This window comes from Equus asinus, chromosome 14 (assembly GCF_041296235.1).
Source record: "Equus asinus isolate D_3611 breed Donkey chromosome 14, EquAss-T2T_v2, whole genome shotgun sequence".
Classification (NCBI taxonomy): domain Eukaryota; kingdom Metazoa; phylum Chordata; class Mammalia; order Perissodactyla; family Equidae; genus Equus; species Equus asinus.
In genome coordinates, this window is record NC_091803.1 from 21,382,628 (window position 1) to 21,409,000 (window position 26,373).

Here is a 26,373-nt window from a genome sequence, read left to right on the forward strand (position 1 = left end):
CTGTCTCACGCAGTCAACTAGCACCACCTGATGGAGGATTGGAGAAAATTCCTGCTTTCCGTGTCAGGCTGTTCTAAAATGTAGTGAAATGATTGAAATCAATAGTAATGATAATGGTGACGACAATGTGAATGACAATAATAACACTTTTTTCCCCTTCTTGTTTTTCAGGCGTCAGATGCCAGCTCTGAAAAACTCTTCAATACTGTTGTTGTAAACAAAGGTAAGACTCCTTAATTCTGAGCAATGGCTTATTGTTATGTTTGTTTCATTGTCATTGCCTAGAAAGACAGAATTAAAAACCATGGTCTTTCTCTTTTCATTCTGGAGCTAGTGATCATGTTTTGTGTTTTTGCTGAAGACAAAATCTGTATGCTTTTGTGATGCATTAAAAAACAGTTTATTTTAAAAGAATACCTTGAGTCCTTATTTAAATTGATTTGACTAAGAAATCACTACCATCTATATGACTTTAATTTAATAGAGAATAGTAGTTCTCAAAATGCCTTAACTTTATTGTTACTTATCGACTACCCAGCAGTGGGAGAACTATAAATAGCTGATTTGTACTGCAGACTCTAATAATCAGTGGATGTTTAGTATTCACAGTATTATGGTCATAAACCAAGCCTTACTCTGCTGTGGGCTTTCTGTAAAGTTAATAAATGAGCAAGAGGGCAAAATTTAAATATGTGCTGTCCCATTAATTTCTTCCAAACCGCAATACAGAGTAAGAGAGGCTGATGATATAGCAGTACATTAATGGAAAACTTATCTTAAATCATTGCCAATAGGTTTCTGGGCGGTTTTCGTTGGTAGCAGTATTGTTGGAAATAATGAAATTTAAAGAAGTCTCTAACCACGGGTTTTGTAAAGGTGTGTAATTTGATAGGTGTAAATTATGTAAACTATGTGATCTTTTCCTCTCCATTGTAGAACCTGGTTTAGGTGCTTGGCTGATAATTGCTAAAGGAAGAAAGTGTGCGTTCTGTGGTAATCTCATTCTGTGTTCCATGGAAAATACTGGTAGTTCTTGAACAGAGTTGGGCCTTCATAAAGTGAAATTCGAAACCACTAGAGCGTTCTGTAGTTGCCTTGGCTAGCATTTTTGCTAGCTGGTTAGTAAGACATGTTTCCAAGTGCAGTTATTTTGAGCTCCCAGATTATTTTAGAATTGGAACCAACTGCAATTTTAAATAGTACATTATGTTTAGAGTTCCCTAGAGGTGTATATGCTTATGTGATTGCTGTTAGTCCCAGAATTAGTGTCATGTTGAATTTTATCTCTTTAATTGCCTAATGGAGTACTCCAGTTTTATATTTCATCATATTTTTTGATGGACTGAAAGTTGGTATAAATTTGTTATCCATAATGCTAAAGGCCCAATAAAAGAAGACGTGCAGTTCCTAGCATACAGTAAAAGTGCATCATTGTTTATTGCTTATTGTGATAAGGAAAGGGGAGTGCTAGGCTCCTCTGGTAGAAAAGAGGGTTGGAGGAGACTGAGGTAGGACAGGTCATCAAAAGGAGGTGTCCTGTGTTTCAGTGACAACCCACCCACCCCTCCCTTGGACCTCCAGCCGCATGTGACTGTGTCTCCCTTTTGCTACTTTGCTATAAAAAACTGTGGAATGTGTTTCCCCTCCCTGGGACCTGCTGCCCTCACCAGGCTGAAAGGCCCCCCTCAGGGCAGATGAACAGTGACTGATGACAAGTAGCACCCCTCTGCCCCCTCCCTCCTGCTTCTGCCCCCCTTCTTTCTTTTTTCCAATCAAACGTTCCCCACATTGTTATTTTTGTTTACTTACAGAGTGTGATTTGTGGCATCTATTTGGTTGTGAATAGTCATCCTCCTGACAGGGTGCCTTTCTTCTGAGCTGCTTTTCTGGGGGTGATTTAGTTGCCTTGAAAGGATTAAGGTTTCTTTGTATGCACTAAAATCAACATAGGCTTTTTCTAGGCTTTGCTTGGGAAACCATACACAAATAAGCATTTTTGTTGATGGCAGATTATTCCTTTGCCCCTTATTTCCATCAAAATGGCCTTTCTTTTCTCCTCCAGAGTTTCCCCTTAATGCCTTATGCTAATTCCTGTTGGTAACATGAATGACAAGAGGCGGAATCAATGCAAATCCAGGTGCTGCAAAGTAGACTGACTGGTATCCTGCACCCGCCCTCCTCCCTCGAGAAAGAGATTAAGGGGGCAGGGGAGGGGGAAAGCAGGGAGACAGTTTTGTTAAGGGGATTAGTATTCAATCTGCTAAATACCAGGAAAACAACTTCAAAAAGAGATTCATTGTACGGTGATAACGTCAATAATCGCTTTAAGACAGGTGCAGAGTGTCTCCATATGCGCCTGTGGGTTGTGGTCTGCTTTTACTCCAGGTAGTGGCAGTGTTTACTGGACACATGGTTCACAAGGCCTTCAAGGAACTGTCAGCTTTATGAACATCAAGTTCAAGTTGTCCTGCAAAGCGGCCTGCCTGCCTGCCTGCAAGTCAGGTCTCCCGTCTGTCCGGTATTCTTAGCGAAGAGCAGTAAAAAGCATTGTAAGGAAGGGCAAATTTCTGCCAGGTAGCAAACACTGCTGGGAAAATCTTCAAAGCCTCAGCTTGTTGAACAGTCTAACAAGAGTGCAGGGAAGCTGACATGTGTATTCCTCCACCTCCAGATGTTTAAAGCTCCATATCACCTCTCCCTCTCGGGAGTCCCGCAGTGTTCTGGCCTTAGAGAAGCGTGGCTTTAAGCTGCTGGTGAGATTATGCTGCTGAGCCTGGTGGCGGGCAGATTTGGTCCATAAAATTTCACTGTGGGAGGGCAGTGCTAATCTCACAAGCTGATTGTGGTGGCGGTTTGGGGGACTCAGCTTTGATGTTGGGCTGTGCAATCTGGAGATGAAGCTCCAGCCTGAAGCAGCAGGACCCGTGGCTCAAGTCCCATCAGTCTATTTGTGAGCTTGAATCAGACGTTTAGCCTCTTTAGGTCAGAATTTTCAATCATACCCCAACCCCCTAGTCCTAGGCGACATCTCTGGTGGGGCTAAAACAATTATTTGAGAAGGGGAAAGGGGCTAAAACAGAGCAGGTACAATGAATACACTTTGTATCGCTTTTGCCCATTGATTTTATTTTGACTTTCTGTGTGTTGTGCAGTTCATCCAATTTAATTGAGAACTAGTAAGATTTATGTGTTTAGGTGTTCCAAATCATTCTTTTGCCTTTTATTTGCCATTTTAAAACAAATTAATCAAACAGTGCATGCTTGTATGTGCACATGGCATGCCCAGTGAGAACTGAGCGTGTCAAAAGAGGTAGGGAGATGAGTCTCCAAATTGCAGCCTTTGAGTTGTAGACATAAAAAAAAATAGTTTAACTTTAATCAAGGTCATGGTCGCCTTATTTAATCTTTATGTGCTTAAATGTTTACAGGATGTTCATGTGAATTTTATGAATCCTTCTGTCTTTGTGACTCAACCATCTGCCAAAGAAAAAATTAATTTTCCCATTGAGACAGAGAGAGACTAACTGTCCGTATTTAGTTAGTTGAACTGCCACAGGAGCAACAGGATTTGTACCCCAAATACTGGAGTATTTCTCTTTAAAAGGAACTCTCTTGCCAATTCACTTTGGCCAGCCAGTATTTATTACCCTTTCTTACCCTTTCTAGGTCCCACTTCTTGGTGGTTTTGCCACTTTGATATATAGACAGAAATGAGTCTGCTACACATGGCCATCCTGCCACGACAGTTAATCTCTATTAAACTCTGAAATTGCTCCAGGGCAGAGCTCCCTGAGGAGGAAAGAAAAGAGGGGAAGCCCTTTCTGGGAGGAAGGAGAACCATTCTGGAGCCCTCTGTTTACGTGATACCAGCCCTGGGATGGGCCCATGGTCTAGGTTAGGGGAAGAGAAAAGGCCCTGAATTGCTACCCCTTCTTGTCTCAGAGCCCCCTTTTCCAGAATCTGTCCTGCATCCAAGGCCAGTTATAGATAAGAGGGGACCAGGGATGTATTTCCCCCGTGACCTTCTTAGCCCTTCTCATTCCTTCCTTGTGTCTCACGTTGTAGTGTTGGGTCCTCCTGGGCAAAGCCCTCCTGAGCTGGCTGTTAGAGAGTGGGGCCTAGCTGAGCAGGCATCTCTGAGTGCTGAGTGGGGAATAATCCAGGTAGGAAGAGGTCCCTGGTTTGTACTCCCTCCTGCTGCGAGCACCCAGTATCTACTGAAGTGTGAACATCAGAGGAGCAACCCCCCACCCTCCTAGGTAGAAGCCCACCTTCCCTCCCCAAGTTGGCCATGGGGGATTCTGGTACACGCTCACTCACCATGATGAGCCGGTGGGACACTGGGGCCACTTTAGCCCTCTCTGACCAGGACTGTCTTTGCTTTTCCAGGCCCCACTAGGCCTACTAATGGACACATCTGGCCTCTTCTTGGGGTTGATTTTGTACCGAGGGTTTCTGTGGGACACAAATGAGGTTGGAACCTTCAGGTTAGTGGGCCCTTTGGGTATTTTTGAGAGTATGATTTTATGAGCAACCTAGAAGGAAAACCTGGCTAAAAAATTGATTGAGATTTGAGGAGATGAGGTGAGAAACAAGTTACTAGAGATAATGCTTGGTGTGACGAGGTTCAGTAGCTGGGTACCTAATAAATTCTTTAATGGCGACCATCTCACCTCATTCATTAAATTTAGACATAGAGGCGGAGTTCCTGGGTGTTAGGACAAAAAAGGGTGAGAGTTATGTTACCACCAAGGCCACATTGGCTTTTAAGAAAAGCCCCTCCCCTAAAATAATTCAGTGCTTTTTATGTAAGTTTTTGAAAATAATGCAGTTGATTATGGGGTAGCTTTCTTGTAAAGAAAAAATTGGTTCAGAGTTTAAAATCCAATTATAATGAACGTATGGAGACCATTTTGCAATTCCCTGTCGTGTCTTGGGTTTAGTTGTAAGGAGGACATGATATAAAGCACATTTCCAATGTGCAGAAGAGTAAACTGAGCCAACGTCAGCCTCTGTAAGTTAGTTACATTTTTGTAATGTCTTAAATCCTAGATAAGGGAATCTTGGACTATCGCTTTATTTTTCTTTCTCTGGACCTTTTTTGTACTGTCTCAGAGCATTTTCTTAGGTCTTTAGGAGATCGAGATGTCTGATATGTAGAAAATTAAATACTATTGAAGAGTAATTGGTGCTTCATGGGAGACAAAGGAGTTATGAGTAGTTGGGTTCCTCCCACTCCACACTGCAAATAGCATGCAATCAGCTCCTTTTGTTATGGAAATTGACCTTCCTATAGAAGCCAGAGTCTTACATACAGAATTTGTATAGAATTATTCCTTGAGAATCCTTGGAAACAGATGCCTTGTACAGAGTGTCTAAAAATATTCCATGTTGTGAGAAAGTATTTCCCTCCAGATATTTTTCCATCAACTGCTCCCTGGTCTTTCCCTGACCTTGTGGATGAGTATGGTGAGGAAATCCTGGGTAAAATATTGGATCCCGTCACTGGAGTTGTAGTGAAGTGGGTGGAAGATATTCCAAGGATTCGAATTGATCTTGGTGGCGTCTTTGGAGTAGAATGCTGACAGTGATGCTACTTTTCCAGGTAGAACGTAGGCCAGGTCCCAGCTTCTGAGTTCCCCTGTGAGCTGAGCGGATTGCGGTATGACAGATTCCTTTCTTTCAGTCAGATGGTCAAACACCAGTCTGTTTACATTTGAGCCCTCTAAAAAGCTCTTCCCTTACTTTGTTGAATGATTGTTGCTGTTCTCTGAAAGAATTTTCTCCATGCTTGGCAATATTGACAAAAAAGCTTGAATATCAACCAACCTCTCTCTTCAAGCCATTTATATTTAGGGCTTTGTTTACCTAATGAGGTAGTGTTTGGTTGTCTCAGAAAGTAGTACACACTCGTAGTAGACAGTTGGAATAAAAAACATCAAATGAGTTCTGGAGAGTCTTTCATGAGAACAGTTCAATAACAAAGGGCCTCCTCCTAACACTTTAAGTACCTGGGGTCAACCCCAGACATGGAGAGTTTCCTGCATGGGATAAGCTTGTGGCTATCCCATGGCCTCTGGATTATTTCTAGTTTTTGACAACTGCAGAAAAATGTTGTTTTCTCTGATAATGTATGTTTATTTAACTAGGTTTCTTTTTGCTTCACAATCTGGATTCCATTCAGTCGGTTACCACTCCAATTAACTAACAATTATTTAACATTAACAGTAATTACAGACGCCAGTTAAGCGCCTACAGATGTCAACTGTTAGCTTTGTACCTAATCACTCAATGAAATGGAGAAAGTTCAACAAACATCAATTAGCCAAGCAATTAGTATGAGTTAGGAAAGAGCATGTTATCATGTGTGAGCTGATTCAATTTATTTTATTTTGGCAGTAAAACACACACAGGCAAGCGGCAATAAGTTCCTCAGATAAGATAAAGCTATTGTTTTGCAGCTTACATAAGAATTCTTTCCTTTCCTGTGCATAAGTCAAATATACGCTTGCCTGGAATTTATTTAATAAATAAAATTTGTCTCAATAACTCAGAAAGCCCAGCAATGCTCAATCTCTGGAAGCAACTTTGGTGAATTATAAATCCAGTGAATATGCTGTATAAGAAAATGTCAAAAAACTTCAGTGGAGAAATGATTGATTCCCACTTAAGTAATCTCATCCGTGCATTTTGGCTTTTTACTGGTTTATTCCTGAACCTATGGTAGAGTGAGTGCAGCAGTGATTTTATTAATTTCACGGTGCCTGAACTTTTGCTCAGCTGTCTTTGATTTAGCCTGGGGCAGCCATCAAAGTGTTTTACCTACTTGCCCAGTCTATGCTTTTAAAAAGTGGGAATGGCTGTCAATTGAAGACCTTCACGCATTTACCAAAGAGATTCTAAGCTTGAATTCAAAGGTCCTGTACCCCATCCCCACCCCATAGCCCTGACTTACATCAGTTAGCTGAGCTTGCCTGAGAGAGTGCATTCTAAGGCCCAATTATGTAAGGTGGCCCATAAATTGGTATTTGGAGGTTCATTTTACCTCCATTGGGAAGCCGGCCATAAATGGCTGTGCCTCTGGTTCTCCTAGAAATGATTTCTTACCAAGTCGTGAAGCCTTTGGCTAGGAGTGGAAGGAGCCAATCCTTTGTGGGGTGCTCTGTCAGGTCACTGTGGGTGTTAACGTGCAGAATTTTCCCTTTGAGCAAGCCCCTCAGCATTAACTGAATCCAAGAATTAAAAAATAAATATTTCTGCCACTGGTATAGCTTAGGGTGAAGAGCTACCATGCCCCATGTGCTTTTCCTTTGTAGACCTTTTTACCAGTATCCAGCAGTGCAACAAGTGGGGGACTCTCATGGCTGGTTCTTGAGAAATGGCTTTGCCTTTTGACATCAGTTAATAGGGTCTTTGTCTGCTTTTGCACAGTATGCTGCAGAAGTTTACATCAACAGAGGCTCATAACCAGTGTCACTGTGGAGCAGCTGCAGCTCTCCTGGTCTTCATTCCAGGACCCAGGCTGAAGGAACAGCCCCGATCGTGGTATATATCTTGCTGGAGGGAAAAGAGTAGAGACAGAACGTGGAATGCCTCTTAAAGTTTCAGTTAGATGTGGTATGTGGCATTTCCAGCCTTCTCATTGGCCAGGACAAATCCCTGGGCTTTTTGTACCACACCGTCCCAAGGTATTTTATATTCCCTGGAGGTTGGTAGGACTTTCCCTTGATGGTGGAGGGTCTCACCCAGGACTTCCTGGCATCCCAGGGTGTGTACCAGTATCTGAGCAGATGTGGCCAAAATCATCGTAGTTATTGCATCACAGCAGGGCTCAACTTAGTCATCTCAGGTTTCTTCACCTTCTAATAAGACCATATTTCTCCTCTCATGTTCATTCCTGTGCCTATAAGTGGACTGATCTTTCCTTTTAGCCAGATTTTATTAGAAGTGATTTAGGATTTTCAAGCAGAGGCATTTCTCTAGCAACCGATGAAAGAAGCATGAGGCCCAAATCTGTGCTGAGACAGGAGGGCCCCTGTTAATAAGGAGGAGTGTTCTGTGGGCACTCAAATCTTCTCTGACCCTCGTAAGCCTTGTCTTATAAAGGAGGAGGTTGAGAGCACATCATTGCTCTTTCTAAGAGTCCTTTTGAAGAGGGAAATGTCTCAAGTGTGCCTGTTAATAGACTGATGTGGGAGGTGGTTATATTTGGATGCCTTTAAAAGCCACTTGGAAAACATTTTCCACCTCTTATCTATCACCTTTCACATCTCTCAGCAGAGTAACACTAAAACCTAATTTTAGCCAAGATTACATCATTTTCTCATTATCTGTTTATACCAGGGAAAGCCTTTTCCATAGTAAAGCTCCTTTCGCTGAAAGCCCAACCGTGTAATTTCTCTTGTTTTATATCAATTTTTGATTTTCCAAGTGTGGACTGTGCTCTGCTGGACTTTTTGGGCTGAGCTCTTAAGGCTTCTTTCTCCATAAACTTAGGTTTGACAAGGAGTCCTCTTCTGAAATGAGATCTGTCAGCTGTTAAGTAAATGACATCAATGTGTTCCGTTTATTCCATCAATTGGCTTAAAGTGGAAACCATATTGAAATTGTTTCATTCGACAAGTAGTATTGAGCACTGACTATGTAACAGGCTCAGGAGATATAGCAGTGAAACAGGTCACGGGAAACATGACCAGAATAATAAGAGTTTAAACGTATTTTAAAATTTTTTTAAAAAAACTGTTTTAAATGGTGTTTTGGGAAAGAAGCCACTCACTAATTAAAAAAAAAAAATAGCCTTAAGACTTTCTTAGGAGGAAAAGCTGATATAAGGTGAGCCCTGAAGGGTCAGCAACCCAGAAGTAGATCGGTCCTCGGTACACTGCAGAAGCTATGCCCTTTCAGAGAGAGTATTCTGTGGGTACAGATCTGTCATCTTAAAAATCAAAACAGTTGTTAAGATAGTTAGTGAAGCTATTGCAAAGATTTGGGAGAGCATTGTAAAGTTCTGTGTATCACCTATGAATAGGGCCTCTTTTTTTCATGTTTCCTCAATTCAGTTTTGTTGCTTAAATTTTTGCCAGATCGGCGTGTTAGAAGGAGGCGATGGGATGTACTCCAGTAAGCACTGCTTTTAGTAATAGAGGGTCCAGGCTCAAGTCTGAGCTGAGCTACTGGTAACCACAGCAAATCTCTCCATCTGACTTGGTTTTCTCATTGGTAGCATTGGATGGACTCCAAGATCCTATCTAGGTCTAAAGGCTAAAGTTTGCTTTGGAGTGTTCTGCGTCCTTTCAGAGCCTGAAGCTTGTGCAAAGGGCATACGTTTTCCCACATAGCTCTGAATACTTGTATTTGAAAGAAGTGGTGCTTTGTAGCCAATGCCATGACTTCAGTCCTGAACTTGTGAGCAAGAATGGGGCTGTATAAACCTCTCTCCTCTGCAGGAAATTTCATCTCGGTGAGAAAGATCTGAGAGGTAAGAGGAGGTTGAGCCCCAGGGCCAGGGGGAGGCGGGCAAGAGGAAGTCGGCTTCAATTTGAATACCAGCTATTAGGTATTAACCTCCAGAGTAAGAAGAATGATGCAGAATCCTCCCTCTCTGCTGGTCTACATCTTGAGTGGTGTTAAAAGAGGTGTTTTATCTGCTTAGAAAATACTTATAAAGCCCTATTGTATAAAGAATTTAGGTGCCGGGTTCCTTTGTATTTGACTTCTCAAATGGAATAAGTGATCGTTTCTTGGCAGGGATTGCTACAGATTAGGTAGAAGCGAGGGGAGGGCGGGGGTTACATATCAAGAGCAAGGCCCTGCCCTAGAGCACCCCAGGGGCAAGCTTCCAGGAAGCTTCTTTTTCTACAGAGTAAATCATTTTACCAATGTGAATTGAAATGAGGCTTGGATGGACCATTCTGGATAATCGAGGGAATGACACCACCTCACCATCCGTCTTTAGCTGTCAGCAGATGCGTGTACACCAAGCAGTTCATCAGAGCTCTGCTTCTTCAAAAGTTAATCTAGGCCTTCTTGACGAGCAGTCTAACTTCCTACTCTGCCTTTGCTAGAAGGTGATGGTGATATTGATTTCCTTCTCCTAATACCACATTTGCTGTTTGCTGGATTTTACCTTTATTTACAGTCTTCTCCCACCTATTGGGGGAAAAGTTTGTTTTAGGGTAAAGAAAAAGAAATAATACTTTTAGTATCTTGGCTTTCCCTAAGAGATAGCAGAAACTAAAATTGTGAATGGATTTAAGGAGGAGCTGCATTAATTTTATTGTTACCAAATCTCCTGTGTTATACAGAAGAATTAGGTTTGTCTGGGCTGTCTCCCTTACTTTCCGAGATTGATGACCTTAGAAAGGAAGACCGTCACTGATGAGACACTGAGAATTTTAGAAACAAATTCCTGGATTAGAAGCTGGGCTCTGCTGCTGTGGACTTTGGTTAAATGTTAGATAATAAACTAAACCTTGTGGTTTTGTTTTTTGCACTTGGCTGTAGCAGCCACATTGCCCTGTATAATGGCCTCTTCCCAAATGATTTGATTTCTACTCCCATGGGAAGTAGAAACCCCTGACTTAAACAGGCAGCTTGGGGATAACTGGTAGAGGATGGCCTCCGCTGCGACTCTGCCCTCACCTCCAAAGACGTAACTGATATTCGCACGAATGCCCGCTGCCCCTGTCTGGCCAGGGCCTCACCCCACCCAGAGCAACCTTTGAGTCAGGCTGGTGCCTAGTTTGAGCCGCTTTCCTTTTTGGGGCCCTCCGGGTTGAGGAAAGACCCCTCTTAAACACCTCCTTCTTCTGTATTAGCTCCAGGACAAACTTGAAAACTGCCTACTCTAAGGGTTTTTTGGCATTTTAAAAGTTAAGGCCGACTTTCTGAGCCTTCTCAGCATCCTGCCAGGTATCTTATCTTATTCAAATATCCTAATTGCTACTCTGGCTTCTTGAAGCGCATCATCCTAGCACCTAACTGACAAAATAGACCTTCACCTGAGGGCCTCATTATGCTTTCTGCCTGTGCATCAGGCCAAAAATACTTCCACAATACCTGCTCGACACCGTGGGCTTCCAAGTGACAAACAAATAATTGGGTGAAACAAACCCTGGGCGCCGAGCAGCTGCCATCGGTGTTGCAGCACAGAGGAGTCCTCAGCAATAATAGTCACAGCACTGCCTGGTTCATGTCAGAGCAAATCTTTGAACAGTGGGTTGTGCTGACACCAGAGAATGACAGCTTTGGAAATGGCATGCTAGTTACTGCTGCAAGTGAGGCATCGCTTGTAGACTGTGACAAGCAGCTGTCATTTCCGTAAGGTGAACAACTGACATCCTAGAACAGGGAGGGCAGGAGGCAGGAAGGCGGCTGTGTTTGGTGGGCAGGTAAGGCTGGACTGTGGAGAGAGGAGTCTCAAGTACTGATGACCATTTGCATTTGTGGAAAAAGCTGGCCTGAAAACACAGACGTACACACACACACACCCCCCCCAGGTCTTCTCTGTTATTCCTTTAGAAATACAGTGTCAGCTTTTTGAAGATAGGACCAAGGCCACGCTGCCAGTCCAGTACCCATCTTAGCATGCTTAAAGGATGTTTGCAGTTCAACTCTGTGCCCTCCTCATCTTCTTGATGTGTCATGGATTGGATTTCCAGGCCCAATACTTAGTGTTGTAGAATACGGAAAAAGGCAGAGTCTCTGCCGATTAGGAACTCACCATTAAAAGGAGTGGATCAGATGGAATCCAGGTATTCCATTGGGTCTAGATCAGCAGTTCTCAAAGTGTGGTCCCTGGACCAGCAATATCAGCATCCCTTGAGTGGTTGTTAGATATGCAGAATCTCCTGCACAATCAGAAACTCTGGGGGTGTAGACCAGCAGTCTGCTTTGAACAAGCCTTTCAGGTGCTTCTGATGTAGACAACCACTGGTCTAGAAGCAAGGAAGCACATTTTGTCAGTGAGATCTTTGTAAATGCTCAGATGATCCACGAATCACTCAGTGAAATCCATACTCTGTTGAACAGGGAATAGGTCTGTTCATTTTGGGCAGCCTTTGTATTTATTTATTTTTATTATCAGATGCACTGGATCTGTTGAAAGTAATACTGTGGACCTGCCATTGGAATCAATTGTCCTCTTCGTTATGGATTTCCAGTCCTCTGCTCTCTCTAGCCTGGTGAATAGGTCTACTTGTATATAGGGTGGCTGGCAGATGCTCAGCCTACAGTTAGGGCTATAGGATAAGGTGAAGCTGTCTGATCTAAATGAGGTTGGAACTGTGACCTTGGGCCAGTGTTATGCTGTAACTAGCTGAGCTAACTTGTTCAACTGCTTCTCAAAGACAAACTGTTCTGTCTAGTTCCTGGTTGGCAGATCACACATGCCTGCTTGCCATCTGTATGAAGGGTTATCACAGCAGAAGACACCCACACACACACACTGGGCAGATGTGCCATGATTACAGGTGACTGTTTTGTAGACGAAGTACTGTGTAAATTCTTTATGAAACTGCAGTAGCCGGGATTGTAGAATAATGGACAGCAATGTTTGAAATATTAAATATTTTCTCCCTTCATGTGAAATATCATAAAGTTTTGAGGCTATAAAGTTGGATTTTCCTGAAAAATGTAATACCCTAAGAAGTTTTAGCAAGTCACCTAAATATTAAAGCTTTTTTGCGTGTCTTTCAAAATAGGCGTCTCCCAAGACTAGATATGTTAAAGTAGTGGTTCTCAAACATTAGCCTGCATCAGAATCATCTGGAGGGCTTGTTAAGACGTAGATTGCTGAGTCCTACCACCAGAGTGTCTGATTCAGTGAATTTTGGGTGAGGCTCAAGAACATGCATTTCTAACAAGTAACCGGGTGATGCTGATGCTTCTGGTCCTAGGAGCACACTTTGGGATTCATGTATGTTAAGCTTTACAAATTTAAATGCTTTTTCCAATAGTGAATGTCTGAATTGAATATCACTTCAAAGTCACAGGAAACATATCTTTTAAGTGTGAAATGAAATTTACATATGAAAGTGAATCACGGATCCACATCAGGAGCTTTTTAAAAAATGAAAATTGTCAAACTTAATTAAACATAGAGAACATTAGAATGAACCCTCATTTGTACTCATTATCCAGATTCATATTTCTCAAGATTTTGCCACAATTGTTTTTAGTTGATAGGCTAGATAAAGTGATATCTATTTCTCTTTATTGCTGAAGTATTTTAAAGTACATCTCAGGCATCATGTCATTTCACCCCTCCATACTTCGGTGCACATCTTAAAAAAAGTTTTTATTACATAACTACATCCCATTATCAAAGTAACAAAATATACCGTAATTCATCAGTATCATCTAAAACCCATCCATACCCCATCTCCCTGATTGTCTCACAGGTGTCATTTTACATGATCTGTTCCCACTGGGATACAAACCAGGGTCACATATTACTTGTCTTAGTCTGGAGCCGGCTACCCTCTCCCTGGCCTCTCAGTTCTTTTCAAGTCTGTGACTTGTTGCAGAAACCAGGTCAGCTATTCTGTAGACCATCGCATGTTCTGGAAGCCCTTGTGGCATCATGTAGTTTATTCCTATGTTTCTCATATTTCCTGTAAATGGAAGTTGGCCCTAGAGCTTTGACTAGATTCAAGTTAGATCTTTTGGCAAAAAAACGCCTTAGGCCTTGCAGTGAGCTTTACATTGCCTTACATCCGGGTACCCAAAATGTGTGGATGTCTGAGTTTTAGTGATGGCAAGATTGTTCAGTAAGTACAGGCTGTGGCATCCTGATACCCGCATTGTCAAGTTCCCCGTCAGTCATCTAATGGTTTCATGCATTGAGGATCCTTGCCTGATCCTGTATTTCATTAGAGATGACAGAAGAATGACTTTTCTACAACCCTGCATATTTATTGGCTGGAATTCTTCTGCCCAATCTCCTGCTCTTTCTACTGTGCCAGCACAGTACAAACAGAGCTTTCCCTCATCAACTAGAGCTCTTTGGTTACCCTCAAATATAATCAAAGGAAAAGCAAGATAAATGCTTAATTCTTTCCTTTTGGTTGCGTGTTACCAGAGCAAGAAGTTGGTGCCCTACCAGGAGTTTTAATACGTCTGCACTCTGCTCTTGTTTGCATTTTTCTTAGAGCAGATCTATTCCATGTTTTTAACTCATTGAATTAATTTATCGCGTGGTTTGTGTTTGTCACTGGAAGGGACAAAATGTCTAAAAACTAGAATGCTACCTGAAAGAGAACAGCATCCAGTGAGTTTATACACAGGTATGTATGTGTGAATTTAAAGTCATACCTGTCCTTCACAGCTCTGCTCAAATGCCACGTCCTCCAGGAAGCCCTCCACCTTCCCAAGATTTGACTACTTGCTGCATCCTGCCTTTCCTACGAGAGTTGTAGATGCAGCTGTCTTCCCCTTTTCTCTGAATCCTGCCCCCACCCACCCCACGGTGACCAGCAGGGTGCTTTGTATACAATAGGGGCTCAATTTCTGTTTGTTGAACCTCAGTGAATTAAAATGCAACATCCTAAAAGTGGCTTCAGACCTTGGAATTTAGGTTATAGCAGGAGAGTCCGGATTGATGAAAGAAAATAAGGAAAAGTTTGAATCTTACTTCATCTATCAACTCATTTGGCATTATTAGATAATCTTATGATCCCAGCTGGGTATTTTTCAGAAAGGAATGGGAGGTTGGTTGCCCACATATATTGAGTGCCTGCAGTGTGCCAGGGATTTTTATATGCTGATTTGTTTAATTCATACAGTAGCCCAGCCAAGTGGGTATTTTACGTGTGAGAACAGCCAGTTCTTGTGTCCCAACCTCCTGGCCTCCCAATCTCTTGCTCTTTCTACTGTGCCAGCACCACCTAAAGGGGGCCTTTTGGTTTGGTAAAATAATAAATGGGTCATGTTGACAACACAGTTTCTCATTCAGCCTGAACTGTCTGCACTATATTTTGGGGGAAAATACCCTATTACGCAGTTATAACCTGGGAAGAGTTGAGGGAGAGGTTTCAGACAGCAGAGTAGGGAAGAGCCGCACTTGAGCATATGTCAGATGTATTCAGCCAGTTAGTGTGATGGAAAATTTAGTGTGATATTTAACTTAAATCTCTCATAAAACTAGACTTTACATATTAATAGAATTGGAAAGTTATATTGCTGATTAATAAAAATTAAGCTGGAAAATCTGGAGAGGAATTTGAAGTGCTGGGACAGCAGTTATGACTGGAAATCTTAGTGAAGTTATTAGTACTGTTAATTTGTTTCGACTGTCCAGAACTTGTTGCTTTATTTTTTAAAGCACCCTTTGGTGGCGTGTGTATTGTATGGGGCCAGGAGAGGAAGTGGGTTTCTTAATGGGAGAACACTTACCCCTGGTTAAGCCTTTTTGGCTTGCTCTTTATAAAGTCGGATAGCCAGACCTACTTTGAGTTTTCTAGGGGCGAAAGTACAAGAAATCCCTGCTGTTGATGTATTTTCTGTGGAACTTTCTTCCTTGAAGAGCCTCCAACCCTCACCCAGCCCACTCATATCTAGTGCTGATCTCTGGCTTAGTGTGCCAGTCAGCCTCATGGGCAGTGATGCATTTGTGGGCAGAGAATCACTGTGAGCCACTTTTATTCTTTAAAAAGAGCTATGTAGAGGTATTTGAACCCTAAAATGCAGTTATTTCAGGGCATTCTCATCACCACTCACTTCCCAAGAATTCTGTTAGATCCAGTTGCCAACTGCCAACCACAGTGATGATCCAGTCCTCTTATTTCCTCCATTCCTGCCCCTGGGCTACTGAGTGTTCTGGAAGAAAAGCAGATTACTGAGCTGATGATTCTGTGTACACTCATACTCTCCAAACTCAGGTGAACTCTGAAAGCATCTAAATCATTCCCCCACTCACTCATTCCTTCCTCCACTCGTTGAATCCACCCTAGCTGTTTCATACTCTTCTCCCTGTGCCACCCCCATCCTGCCCCAGCCATCAGAGGCCTCTGGGGAAGACTGAGGTCATCTGTTGGGGAACAGCTTCAGTTTCCTCTTCCAGAGTTGGGAGGTCTCTTCCTCTTGACCAAGAGGGAGCTGGGTCTTTTGCCTTCTCCCTGTGACTGGCCTCCATAGTCTGATTCTTCCTTCTGAGGTTACCTCCTCAGTCTTTGTCCCCTCAGTCAAGCCTTTCCTTTTCTACTGGCTTTTTATTTTCTGAAGTCTCTTCAGATTATCCTTGACTTAAAAAACAAACAACAACAACAACAAAAATCAAGATCTAGCCCACTTCTTTTGGTACTTAAATCAACCTTTTTTGATATCTGTCATCCCGCCTTCCTGTAAAATATCTTGCATTTGCATATCCTTTGGTCCATAATTAAGGTGACTATATAAGTTGCTGTCTGGATCAGGACACTTTTGAGAGTGAAACAGACTGCTGTTAATAATTACTTTGGGACAACAGGCCTAACCCTGGACTGTCCATGCAAACCAGGACTTAAGGATCAGCCTGGTGATAATCCAGGTTCTTTCACAGTTTGTTGAAGTGCCTAGTGATGGTAGCTAACACTTATCAAGGACTTATTATGAGCCAGGCTTTGTTCTAATCATTTGTCGTGGATTAACTCATGGAATCCTCACAGCACCATTTTGAAGTAGATAGTATTCTTAACACCATTTTGACTATGGGGAAACTGAGGCGCAGAGTGGCTGAGCAAGCTGCCCGAGGTTATACATCCAGTTGATACTTTGTCCTGACTCCTAGCTCTATCAGCCCCGAGAGGTCAGGCAAGCCCACACCCTGAGAGGTATTAGCAGAGTTTTCCACGTGTCTGTTGAATTAAAAGGAATGTACAGTGTAAACCAGAGTATCACCTTCTAAAGTAAGTATTTGTTTAGGGTTGCAAAGTTATAAAGGGCTCCTTAACGAGTGCAATACTTAATCCTTTACTCAAATAGCCAGTGGGGCCTGGCTTAGAGCAAGCAAGGATGACTCTATCACTATTATTCTCTAAAACACGAATTTTAAAAACAAACAAATGAAAAAGCCAGTTACACCCCACAAGGTGAAATTCCAGGGGGGTTTTCTGCTGGTTTTTCTTACCTCACCATTTTCTCATCCCTGGAGGTAATTTAGGACAGTGTTACTTAAGAGCTGGAGTTAGCATGGTGACCAGATAACAGGCGGTGAAGTTCTTGATCTTACTAGGAAATTGGCCTTTATCTTATGAAAGAGTTCAGTCCTCCCCCTCTCCAGCCTCATGTCCCATTTTCCCTGTTCTTTCTCTTGCCTTTGCTGCACTCCCCCTCTTATTTAAAAAGCAGTCTGAAAGGCTTTGCTGCCCAAATCTGAATCATTACCCTATGGAGTTTATTGTAGGCAGATCCAGAGTTCGACATGAAGCTTTCCTTTTCTTAATGCCACCAGGCTGACAAGAGGATTTATTGAAACCTAAACTTCTTTAGTTTGCTCATGTTATTCACAAGACTCTAGATTTTAAGGAAGTGGTAAGTACTTCCACTGCCTCAGGAAATACTGTTAGGATGTGAGCATCAAGTCCTTCACACTAGTCTCAAATTCCTAAGTCACCAGTCAGTCGTTGGGATTGTGTCGGGAGGGAGAAAGTGGCTGAGAGAGCACTGCTCTGGACCTTTCTCAGCACCCTTCCCTACTGGCACAGAGTACCTTCCCTTCATGTTTCTGCAAAGGGCTGTGGAGAGGAAAGTGATTGGGTAGCATCTTTTTATTGTTCCTGTTTTTCGACACACACACCCCTTCTCTCAGCCCTGTTTCCGTCTGTAAAGGTACTGTCCTTATCCTCACCACCAAACTTCTTTCGCAAGGAAACCCTTCTCTCTTCCTATTTCTCACCAGCCTGAGTTTGTTAACCATCTTAGACTTGTTACTGGGCTTTCAGTAGCTGAGGAATTCCTTTTAAAGTGGTTTCAAACACAGCGTCTTTAGGTGGCACAGCTTATTGCTCAGAAAAGCTTGTGAAGAGCTTGCCAATACTAGGGAAATCAGTTCAAGCTCACATTTCTCTGGGTAGAAGGGCTGTCCCATGTCAGATGATAATGTGAAAAAATAGCTTGTACTCAATAAAGAGTCTTTAATGACAGATCAATGAGGAGTCTTTTTGAAATAATGTGCAAGTACAAGGGAAACAGCCATTAGACCTCTCCAATCTTATTACATCCATAAATCTGGACAATTTCAGTTGAAAACTAAAATCACTTCTCTTTTCAATCTCAGGGATTTTTACAACCTTAAGTTATCTAATAATAGTAATAATGATAGCACCATTTTCTGATTCCTCAGTATGTATATGCCAGCTGCTCGGCTGGGCCCTAGATACACATTCTATCTAATGGATACAAGGGCCCTGCAAAGCTGGTATTGTTACTGCTCTGCAGAGGCTCAGGGAAACAACCTGCCACATGACTGACATGTGTTGGAGCCAGAATTTCATTCATGTATCCATCCATCCATTGATCAGATATTTGAGTGCCTGTTTGTGCCAGATATTCTACTAGGGACAGTGGACATTGAGATGGACATTATTTTGCTCTTAGCAACTCGTGGTCTCATGATCTCATAAGGTAGTCAGATACTGACCCCAGGTCTTTTGGACCATAACCTACTTTCTTTCTCACTTTAAATTTTTCCTCCAAATTTTTTCATGTTTCGAAATTGCATACCTACAGGAAAACTCAAAGAAGAATACGATGAGCATCCATGTACCCTTCACCTAGATCCGCTAGTTCTTAACATTTTGCCACATTTGCTTTATCTCTTTCTTTAAGCTTAATTTAGCTCTTAATTTTTAGCTCTGTTATTTTTTTTAGCTTAAATCATTTAAGAGTTAAAGAGATCATGATGCTTCAGTATTCATCTGCATTTTTCTCTTTAAACTCAATACCACTATCAAGCCTAAGAAAGTTAACTGTGATTCCATAATTTTATCTAAAGCTCATATTGAACTTTCCTTGCTTGTTTCTGAAGTGTTTGGTATGTGTGTATGTGTGTTTTTTAAATAGTGGGCTTTTCTTTTTGGGATCCAGGATCTAATCAGGGTCACGTGTTGGTTGATGTCTCTTTAGCCTCTTGAAATCCAATATAGCACTCTACCCCAAACCCCCACCCACATACCTTTTAAAAATGTTTAATGATATGGACTTTTTTGAAGAGTCCAGACTGGTCATAATGTAGGATATCCTACCTTATGAATTTCCTTGTAGTGGCGTTTAACTTGTTACCTAGTAACTTTTTAATTAAAAGTAATCCAATTTTCTGTCTGCTTCCACACCACTTTAGCTGATGAGTCCAGTTTACCACCTATTTCTTGTGTGTACTGGGAAGTCGCTGCTTTGGGACGAGGCCACATGGGCGATGTAACTGTAGGAAGAGGCCAGGGGCTCGGGGCATTTGTGTACAGCGTGTTCATTGTGTTTCACATGCTGTACGTAAGTACGACTCCGAGAGTCAGGTGAGCTTTTCAAGCTCCAGATTCCTAGTGGAATGTAAGGGTTTGCCTCCCACCCCCTTTGTGAGGAGATTAATTTGTAGTTGCCAACAGCCCCAGAACTGGCAGACTGCTTAAGGCATAATCTTTTCATAAAAAAAGGATTTAACTAATTAGACTTGACTATCAAGCTGACAGGTTAATTGATAAGGGAAGTGGGGCTCAGGAACCCTTAAGGTGGGAGTGAGTGTCCCTTAAATTTAAATCAGTATGATGTCTGCTGAAACATACTTCACAGTGATTTTTTAAAATTTGTGTGTATGTATATCACCTAAATAAATACCAAAAAACCATATCCCTTTCAACTTCTTAAAAAGATCTGTAACTTAGTAGATCCAAACTCTTGTGGATTTTAGGGAGACTTAAAGTGTCAGTTTCTTAATATTGTCTTATTTTTATTTTGGACTTATTTATTTATTTTGGACTTATTTATTTTGGATTTATTTATGGGCATGGACATGTTTTATGATGTAACTTAGCTTTTACAAACTAACTTTTCATTACAGTTTCTTATTTAAATGTAATTGGTTCTAAAATAAATCTGAACGTTGACTAAAACCAGTGATTTGGTTAAGTATCAGAATTAGAAGTAGTATGTCCCAAGGTGGGGAGGTGAGCTAGGAACTGAGAACATCGGATTTCTTGAATTACCTGCAACGGATGGTGTGTTTCCCTAATCTACCCTTAGCATGTTAACAAGGAGGTATTCTTTTTGGAACTCTGGAAGGTTGCTTAGTTCACACTTGCCCCTCAAGGTTTAACATTGAGAAGACTATTTTAGCACCTTTGGGTTCGAAGTTTCATGGTTAAACTGGGAGATGTCAAGTAAGCCACCAAAGACCTTGAAGATGGGAAAGTTTGCTGACCTCATGCTAGATCTCCAGGGACACTTGGAGGCTCAGAGAGGCTAAGGAACCTGTCCAGGGCTAGGGGGCTGGCACATGGCACCCCTTGGTTTGGCAGAAGGACCCTGGAGCCTGTACTCCTAACTGCTCTGTTGAGGGAGCGCTTCCCCCTGAGTCAGACAGACAGCAGGTGTTTAAGCGTCTGCTGTGTAGATTCCCTGTGCAGAGTGATTTGGGGCATTTAAAGGAAGTAAAAGGCTCAGTTTTTTCCCCAGAGAAACTGTGTTTTAATTTACCTTTTTGAGTTGTAGAGAAAAATACTCATGTAGTCCCATTTTTATTTGTGTCTTCAGTAAAAAATCTCTTGTGTGTGAGTTTTGGTTTATAGGTCATTGGCTGCATGTAAAATTGATGTGTTAGGAGCCATACTAGAAAATAAAACTCGAAAACAGAGATCAGGTACCCCTGAAACTAGTATTTTGTTTATAGATCTTCTAGGTAGATACCTAGACATCTTTTTTGAAGAGGAATGTCCCTGTGATTTTGGAGGGGCATATACCTTTGGATATTTTACATTGTTTTCATATGTGCTTATCAGTGATTTGATTTTATATTTGATTTATAACCCTTTGGATATAGAAGGCCAATATCATAACTGGATTCTCTATGTATAGTAAGCTTAACCAAAAGCAAAGTATCGTGAGAAATAAAACATCAGTCTATATTTGAAAGGAAGAATGGTTTCATGTCCATCCTGACATTCTTTGTTAGGTGCTAAGGTGGTGGCCTGCTGCTAAAACTGGATTGATAGGATTTAATCTAGATGAATCATTTTCAACAATCCCATGCATTAAACAATTTACTGCCTCCATTACAAGATGCACCATTGACTTACTACTGTATTTTGAAGGGTAGGGCATGAGAAATACTAACATGTTAAACTGCTATATTGATTACAGGGCACATCTGTATTTCAGAAACAATAAAATGGGGAGGGGGGACAAATGGGGGAAGTAGATGTCTTAGAAATGAAGAAATGTGGTGCATAATATGTAGCATATTATGGCACATTTTATACTCAAACTGTGATTTATAGATCTTTTGAGAAAGAGAGCAAGGAAGTTGAGCCCTTTAATAAGAGAGAGAAAAGACCTTCCCTCCAAGACTAGACCAAATTAAATTGGACTTGGAAAATGGTTTACCCTTTTCTTCTAGGGTAGATCTTGGGTGTGGGTACCCTGGCGGCTAAACGTGAGGGGAAGTCCATTGTCAGCACCTTGAAAGCCTATTTGAAATGTCATCGGCTTGGAACATTCCATTGGCAATGACTGTCATTCCCCTTTTTAAAAGGATGCCTTGGGCACTTAATCCTTTTTAGTTAGGACAACTGTTTAAGAGAATTATGTTGCACGAATGAATGAGATTTGGGAGTGATTCTGTAGCCCCCATGTTCTATCAAGACTGTCAACACCAAGTGCGTTTTTATTCTGCCATCTCCTTGAGGATTTTCTGTTTAGCAGACTTACATGATGAGTGAGGAAGCAGTGACGTTCCAGGAGAGTCCTGAAACTGCTGCAGGTAGGGATTGATGTGTCTGATTTAAGGATTGGGGAGTTCAGATAAGACTTAGGGTTCAGGTTCTTCTGTGTGTTTGGTGTCAGTTGCTATAAGTAGAGAATTTGAAAGCTCAGAAGTACCCTCACTGACCCCATTAGAGATAAAGAGCCAAGCTTTATAAAACTTCAGAGTGCTCTTCTTAATTGTACTCAACTTTAAATAAATCATCTGGTAGAAGGAAGGGATATGGCCGGGTTGTTTTTATTGGGAGTCAGGATTTGTAATGTTCAATTTTAGGGTATGAATTGGGAAATTTTTTTCACATTTGGAGAAAAGAGTAACAAGATAATGGAAGATATTTAACACCTGAAATGCTGCTTCTCAACTCTTTGGAAGATTTTACATAGAGACAGTTGATGTGTTTGTTAGAAACCTTCACTTATTTTCTCGTAGAGGAAATAGTCCGTTGAATATTTTGGTATCATAGTATACATGTATTTGAATGAAAGACAGCATTTCTTTAAAAAATGATTATGTCATTGACTCATTTCCCATTATTTGAATTAGTGAATTGCTATATGGAAATATACTAAACTTTTAAACATTCTATCACATATATATATATAGTCAGTCTTTCAGTATGTTGACATTTCCTATCAAAATGACATCTGATATTGGCACTCTTAAAAATCTGTGGCTTAAAATACTAACTATAGGAATAAAATAAACAGAGACAAAAACGCAAACTCAATGAGCGAAAATACCGTGGTACAAATGGAACCTTGTATAACACCGTAGCCCAGAAATTTTGCGAAGATAAAATCTTAAACGTTAAGAAATCCAGAGGCCCGGTCCATCTTATTGCTGTTGAAGCACCCCGAGACCCTTTAATCCCCCAGTTTAGAGGATCATATTGTCAAGTCAGAGAGGCTTAAACACAGTAGCATCTTCTGGAACCCCAGTGACTGTATTGAGAGGAGATTTGTGCTTTTGTTCTTTCGAGAAGCAGGTGTGAAGGATAACACACTGGATTATCTTATTTTAAAGCGTCAAAAAGCCAATTCACCCCTCCTCATTCCCTTTCCACTCAGCTTTGATATTCTTTGATCAGTTAAATTTTAAGGGCGGTACTTGAGAAGCCTAGGTAGACTGGTTTTCAGTTCTCTGGGCCAGCTTTAGGACTAGGCCAGTTAGGACTAATGAGTGTGTAGAATTTGTGGTGAAGGCTGTCTTTGCCCGGGTGACTCTTTTCCTAACCTGTGCAGTGTCTAACGGGAGAAAGGTTATTTCCACCCCACCTTGTGGGAATACAGAGGGAGCTTTCCGATTCTGAACAGATTAGACAATTCCCTCCAGGGCAGCATGCAGGAACCTGCACGTTTATACCAAGGTAACAGTAATTGTACCCAAGCGTGTATTCAAATTTCTGTCGTAGTAAGCAGAAAGGGCCACAGGCAGTGTATGTGAAACCCCAAAAAGCCGGTTTATCACAGGCTGTTTGTAAATAGAGTTTCAGAGATTAACAGTTTGTGTCTTGGGACAAAAGAGCTTTCTTAATCATCTAACTTATCCTCAGATATATGCCTTGGTTTTATAAGACAAGTTAGCATTAAATATCCAACCTGACCTAACAAGTTAAAATCCCACACCTGGGCATGTCCTGTCTCTGAAGTCTTCTGCGTTAGTGACAGCATGAAACTGAAGTACGGCTCAGACAGTGGCTTTGTTGTATTGAATAGCATAGGAATATCTGGAAGGATTTCATCACCAGTTTACACAATTTAAACTGTAAGATGAATCTGTCATTTTGTAAACTGTAACTTGAGAAAGGCAGACTCTTCTAAAAGCAATCATTAATTTCTTCCAGAGATGGTAAGTAGTCATTAAAAAAAATCTTAAAATCAAATTATCAAAACTATATACTGGGGCTAATAAAGGAAAAATGTGAATGGTTTTATTTGTTTACTTGCCTCCTTTTCCTGCTGGAAACTTGTCCCTTAAACCAGGGTGGGGTTCCTTGGAGACAGCTTGGTACAGCAGGGAGGGATTGACTGGGGAATGAGAACTGGATTTAATCTTCAAAACTCACTTCATCTTTAAAGTGAGATTAGCTGATGTAGTTGTTTATAATTCTAAATTTTCACGATTTCCTTCTTGAACCAATTCAGAAGTAGATGACAAAAATTTTATATAAATGTTGCTTTTTAGGCACAATTTTTTTAAAAGACTGGTAATCAGAATCTGGTCTGTAAGAGAATTAAAACAAAATATTCTGAGTTTTTAAGTACTTTTTGCTTACATTTTGAAGACTCTTTTTCTCGTTCTCTTTCTTAAATCATGTCACAGATAGCACTTGTCCAAATCACCCGTATAATTTTAGGGATAACTTACATATAGAAACAAATAAAACTTTTGTTTTCTTTGTGGTGCTGTCTTGACATTTGGATCTTAATTGCTCTGTCTGAGATTTCAAACAGCAGTTAATTTTTTAAAAAATGCTTCAGGCCAGCCAAAGTTAGAAGAGAAGCCTAACTTTATCCTTATTTTGAAGTGCAGTATTACTGTGCTTTTGTAATGCAGCACCCTCTTGTTAAAACTAGATGGGAAACACCCACGCGGGGGGTCTTAGAGGGTTGGATTGAGTTCACCCAGGCCAGCCTCCTCAATTGCTAAGCCCATCCAGAAGAGGCTCTGCAAGTTGTGCCTTTGGCAATTTTCCTTCCCAATTGATAATTCTACCAGAGAAGAGAAATTCACGTTTTAAATTTTTTGTATGTGTGGCCCAAATAAGGAGTACCAAGACATTTTACATTCTTAACTGATCCATTAACTTTCTTCTTCCACAGATTGTTTCCTCAACAATGCTCCTGATTAAAAGAAATTTCTCCCTCATTTATTCCCTGAACTGCTCTTTCTCCCAAGGGACCAGCCTGGAAGAGAAACCCAAGCACAGCCTCAGGGCAGGCTTAGCAGCTGGAGGAGCCGCTCTGGGTTCTGTGAATGCTAAGCTCTGCTCTGCGCTTGAGAACAGGGATTTACAAGATAGGGTGAAAATGATGGCCACACCTTCCATCTCTTTCTGTTTCTCTTGGTGCTTTTGTGAGCCTTTGCAGACCTCTGAGGTAGGCATGGAGATCCTGTGCAGATGGTTATGGCTACCGTTGGTGAGCTGGATGGTTGGTGTACCCCAGTGCCTTCTTCCTCTGCCCCTCCACCTCTCCACTCTCTGCTTCCTTCTTGGTCAGGAGCCCAGCACCCCAACGATCCTCAGGTGCATCCCAGCCCATGTCAGACTCCCCATTTCTCGCCTGTGGGCTTCCTCCTTTCCACATGTCTTGATGCCCAGTGCCTGTTGCCTGCCTGAAATCCTCTGGGGGGCTTCCATGCTCTCTTAGGGAACTTACATTAACCGATAGTTTTTGTTTTAAGCAATCTTCCTGGTAAATTGTGAAATCCTTCAGGGCAGGGCTCAGGTCCTACTCTTCAGGGAATCTCCTGTTTCAGACCCTGAAACTTGGCAGTCACTCAGCAGTTGTTGAATTGTCAAATTATTATTTCCATGCTATAGATAATGAAGCAGAGGGAATTATTTCTTCTCTTGCTGAGACTCTGAAGACTTCAGAAATGGTAGAAGCCAGGCCTCAGGTGCCCTCCTCTTTCAGAGGTTAAGATAAGAAGTTGAAAACTTGTAATTGCATGAACTGTGTAAGCCCTATGCCATGAATTTTTAATTACCTCTCACTATAGATCAGGTACCTCTGTTTGCCTGATACTAAACAACAACCAGTAGGAGAACAACCAATTTTTTATGGAGATAGAATTCACATACCATAAAATTCACCCTTGTATGGTGAGCGATTTAGTGGTTTTTATTATATTTGCAAAGTTATGCAATTATTACGACAGTCAATTTTAGAATATTTTCATTACTCCCAAAAGAAAACTCACACTCCTTAGACATTTCCCCAAATCTCCCTGGGCCCCTCAGCCCTAGGCAACCACTAATCTACTTTCTGTCTCTATAGATTTCTCTGTTCTGGCCTTTATATGAATGGAATCATATAGTATATGGTCTTTTGTGACTGGTTTCTCTCATTTAGCATAATATTTTTGAGGTTCATCCATGGTGCAGCATGTGTCAGTATTTTGGTTTTTTATCGCCAAATAATATACCACTGTATGGATATGCCACATTGTGTTTATTGATTCGTCAGTTGATGAACATTTGGGTTGTTTCTGTTTTTTGGCTATTATGAATAATGCTGCTATGAACATTCGTGCAGAAGTTTTTGTGTGGACATAAGTTTTCACTTCTCTCAGGTGTGTAACTAGGAGTGGGATTGTTGAGTCATATAATAACTCTGTGTTTAGCCTTTTGAAGAACTGCCAGACTATTTTCCAAAGCAACTGTACCATTTTTCATTCCCACCTACTATATATGAGGGTTC

The 26,373-nt window shown here is 41.4% G+C and overlaps 1 protein-coding gene across 10 annotated transcripts in view; it reads left to right on the forward strand.

The window, feature by feature from the left end:
• The window catches only part of AUTS2 (activator of transcription and developmental regulator AUTS2), a 1,153,302-nt gene that overhangs the window by 1,072,157 nt on the left and 54,772 nt on the right, over window positions 1-26,373 (forward strand). For all 10 annotated transcript variants that reach the window (XM_070484474.1, XM_070484470.1, XM_070484475.1 and 7 more), the window contains one exon: window positions 172-223. In XM_070484474.1, coding sequence (XP_070340575.1) covers window positions 172-223 — 52 coding nt within the window. The remainder of the gene's footprint in view (window positions 1-171; window positions 224-26,373) is intronic.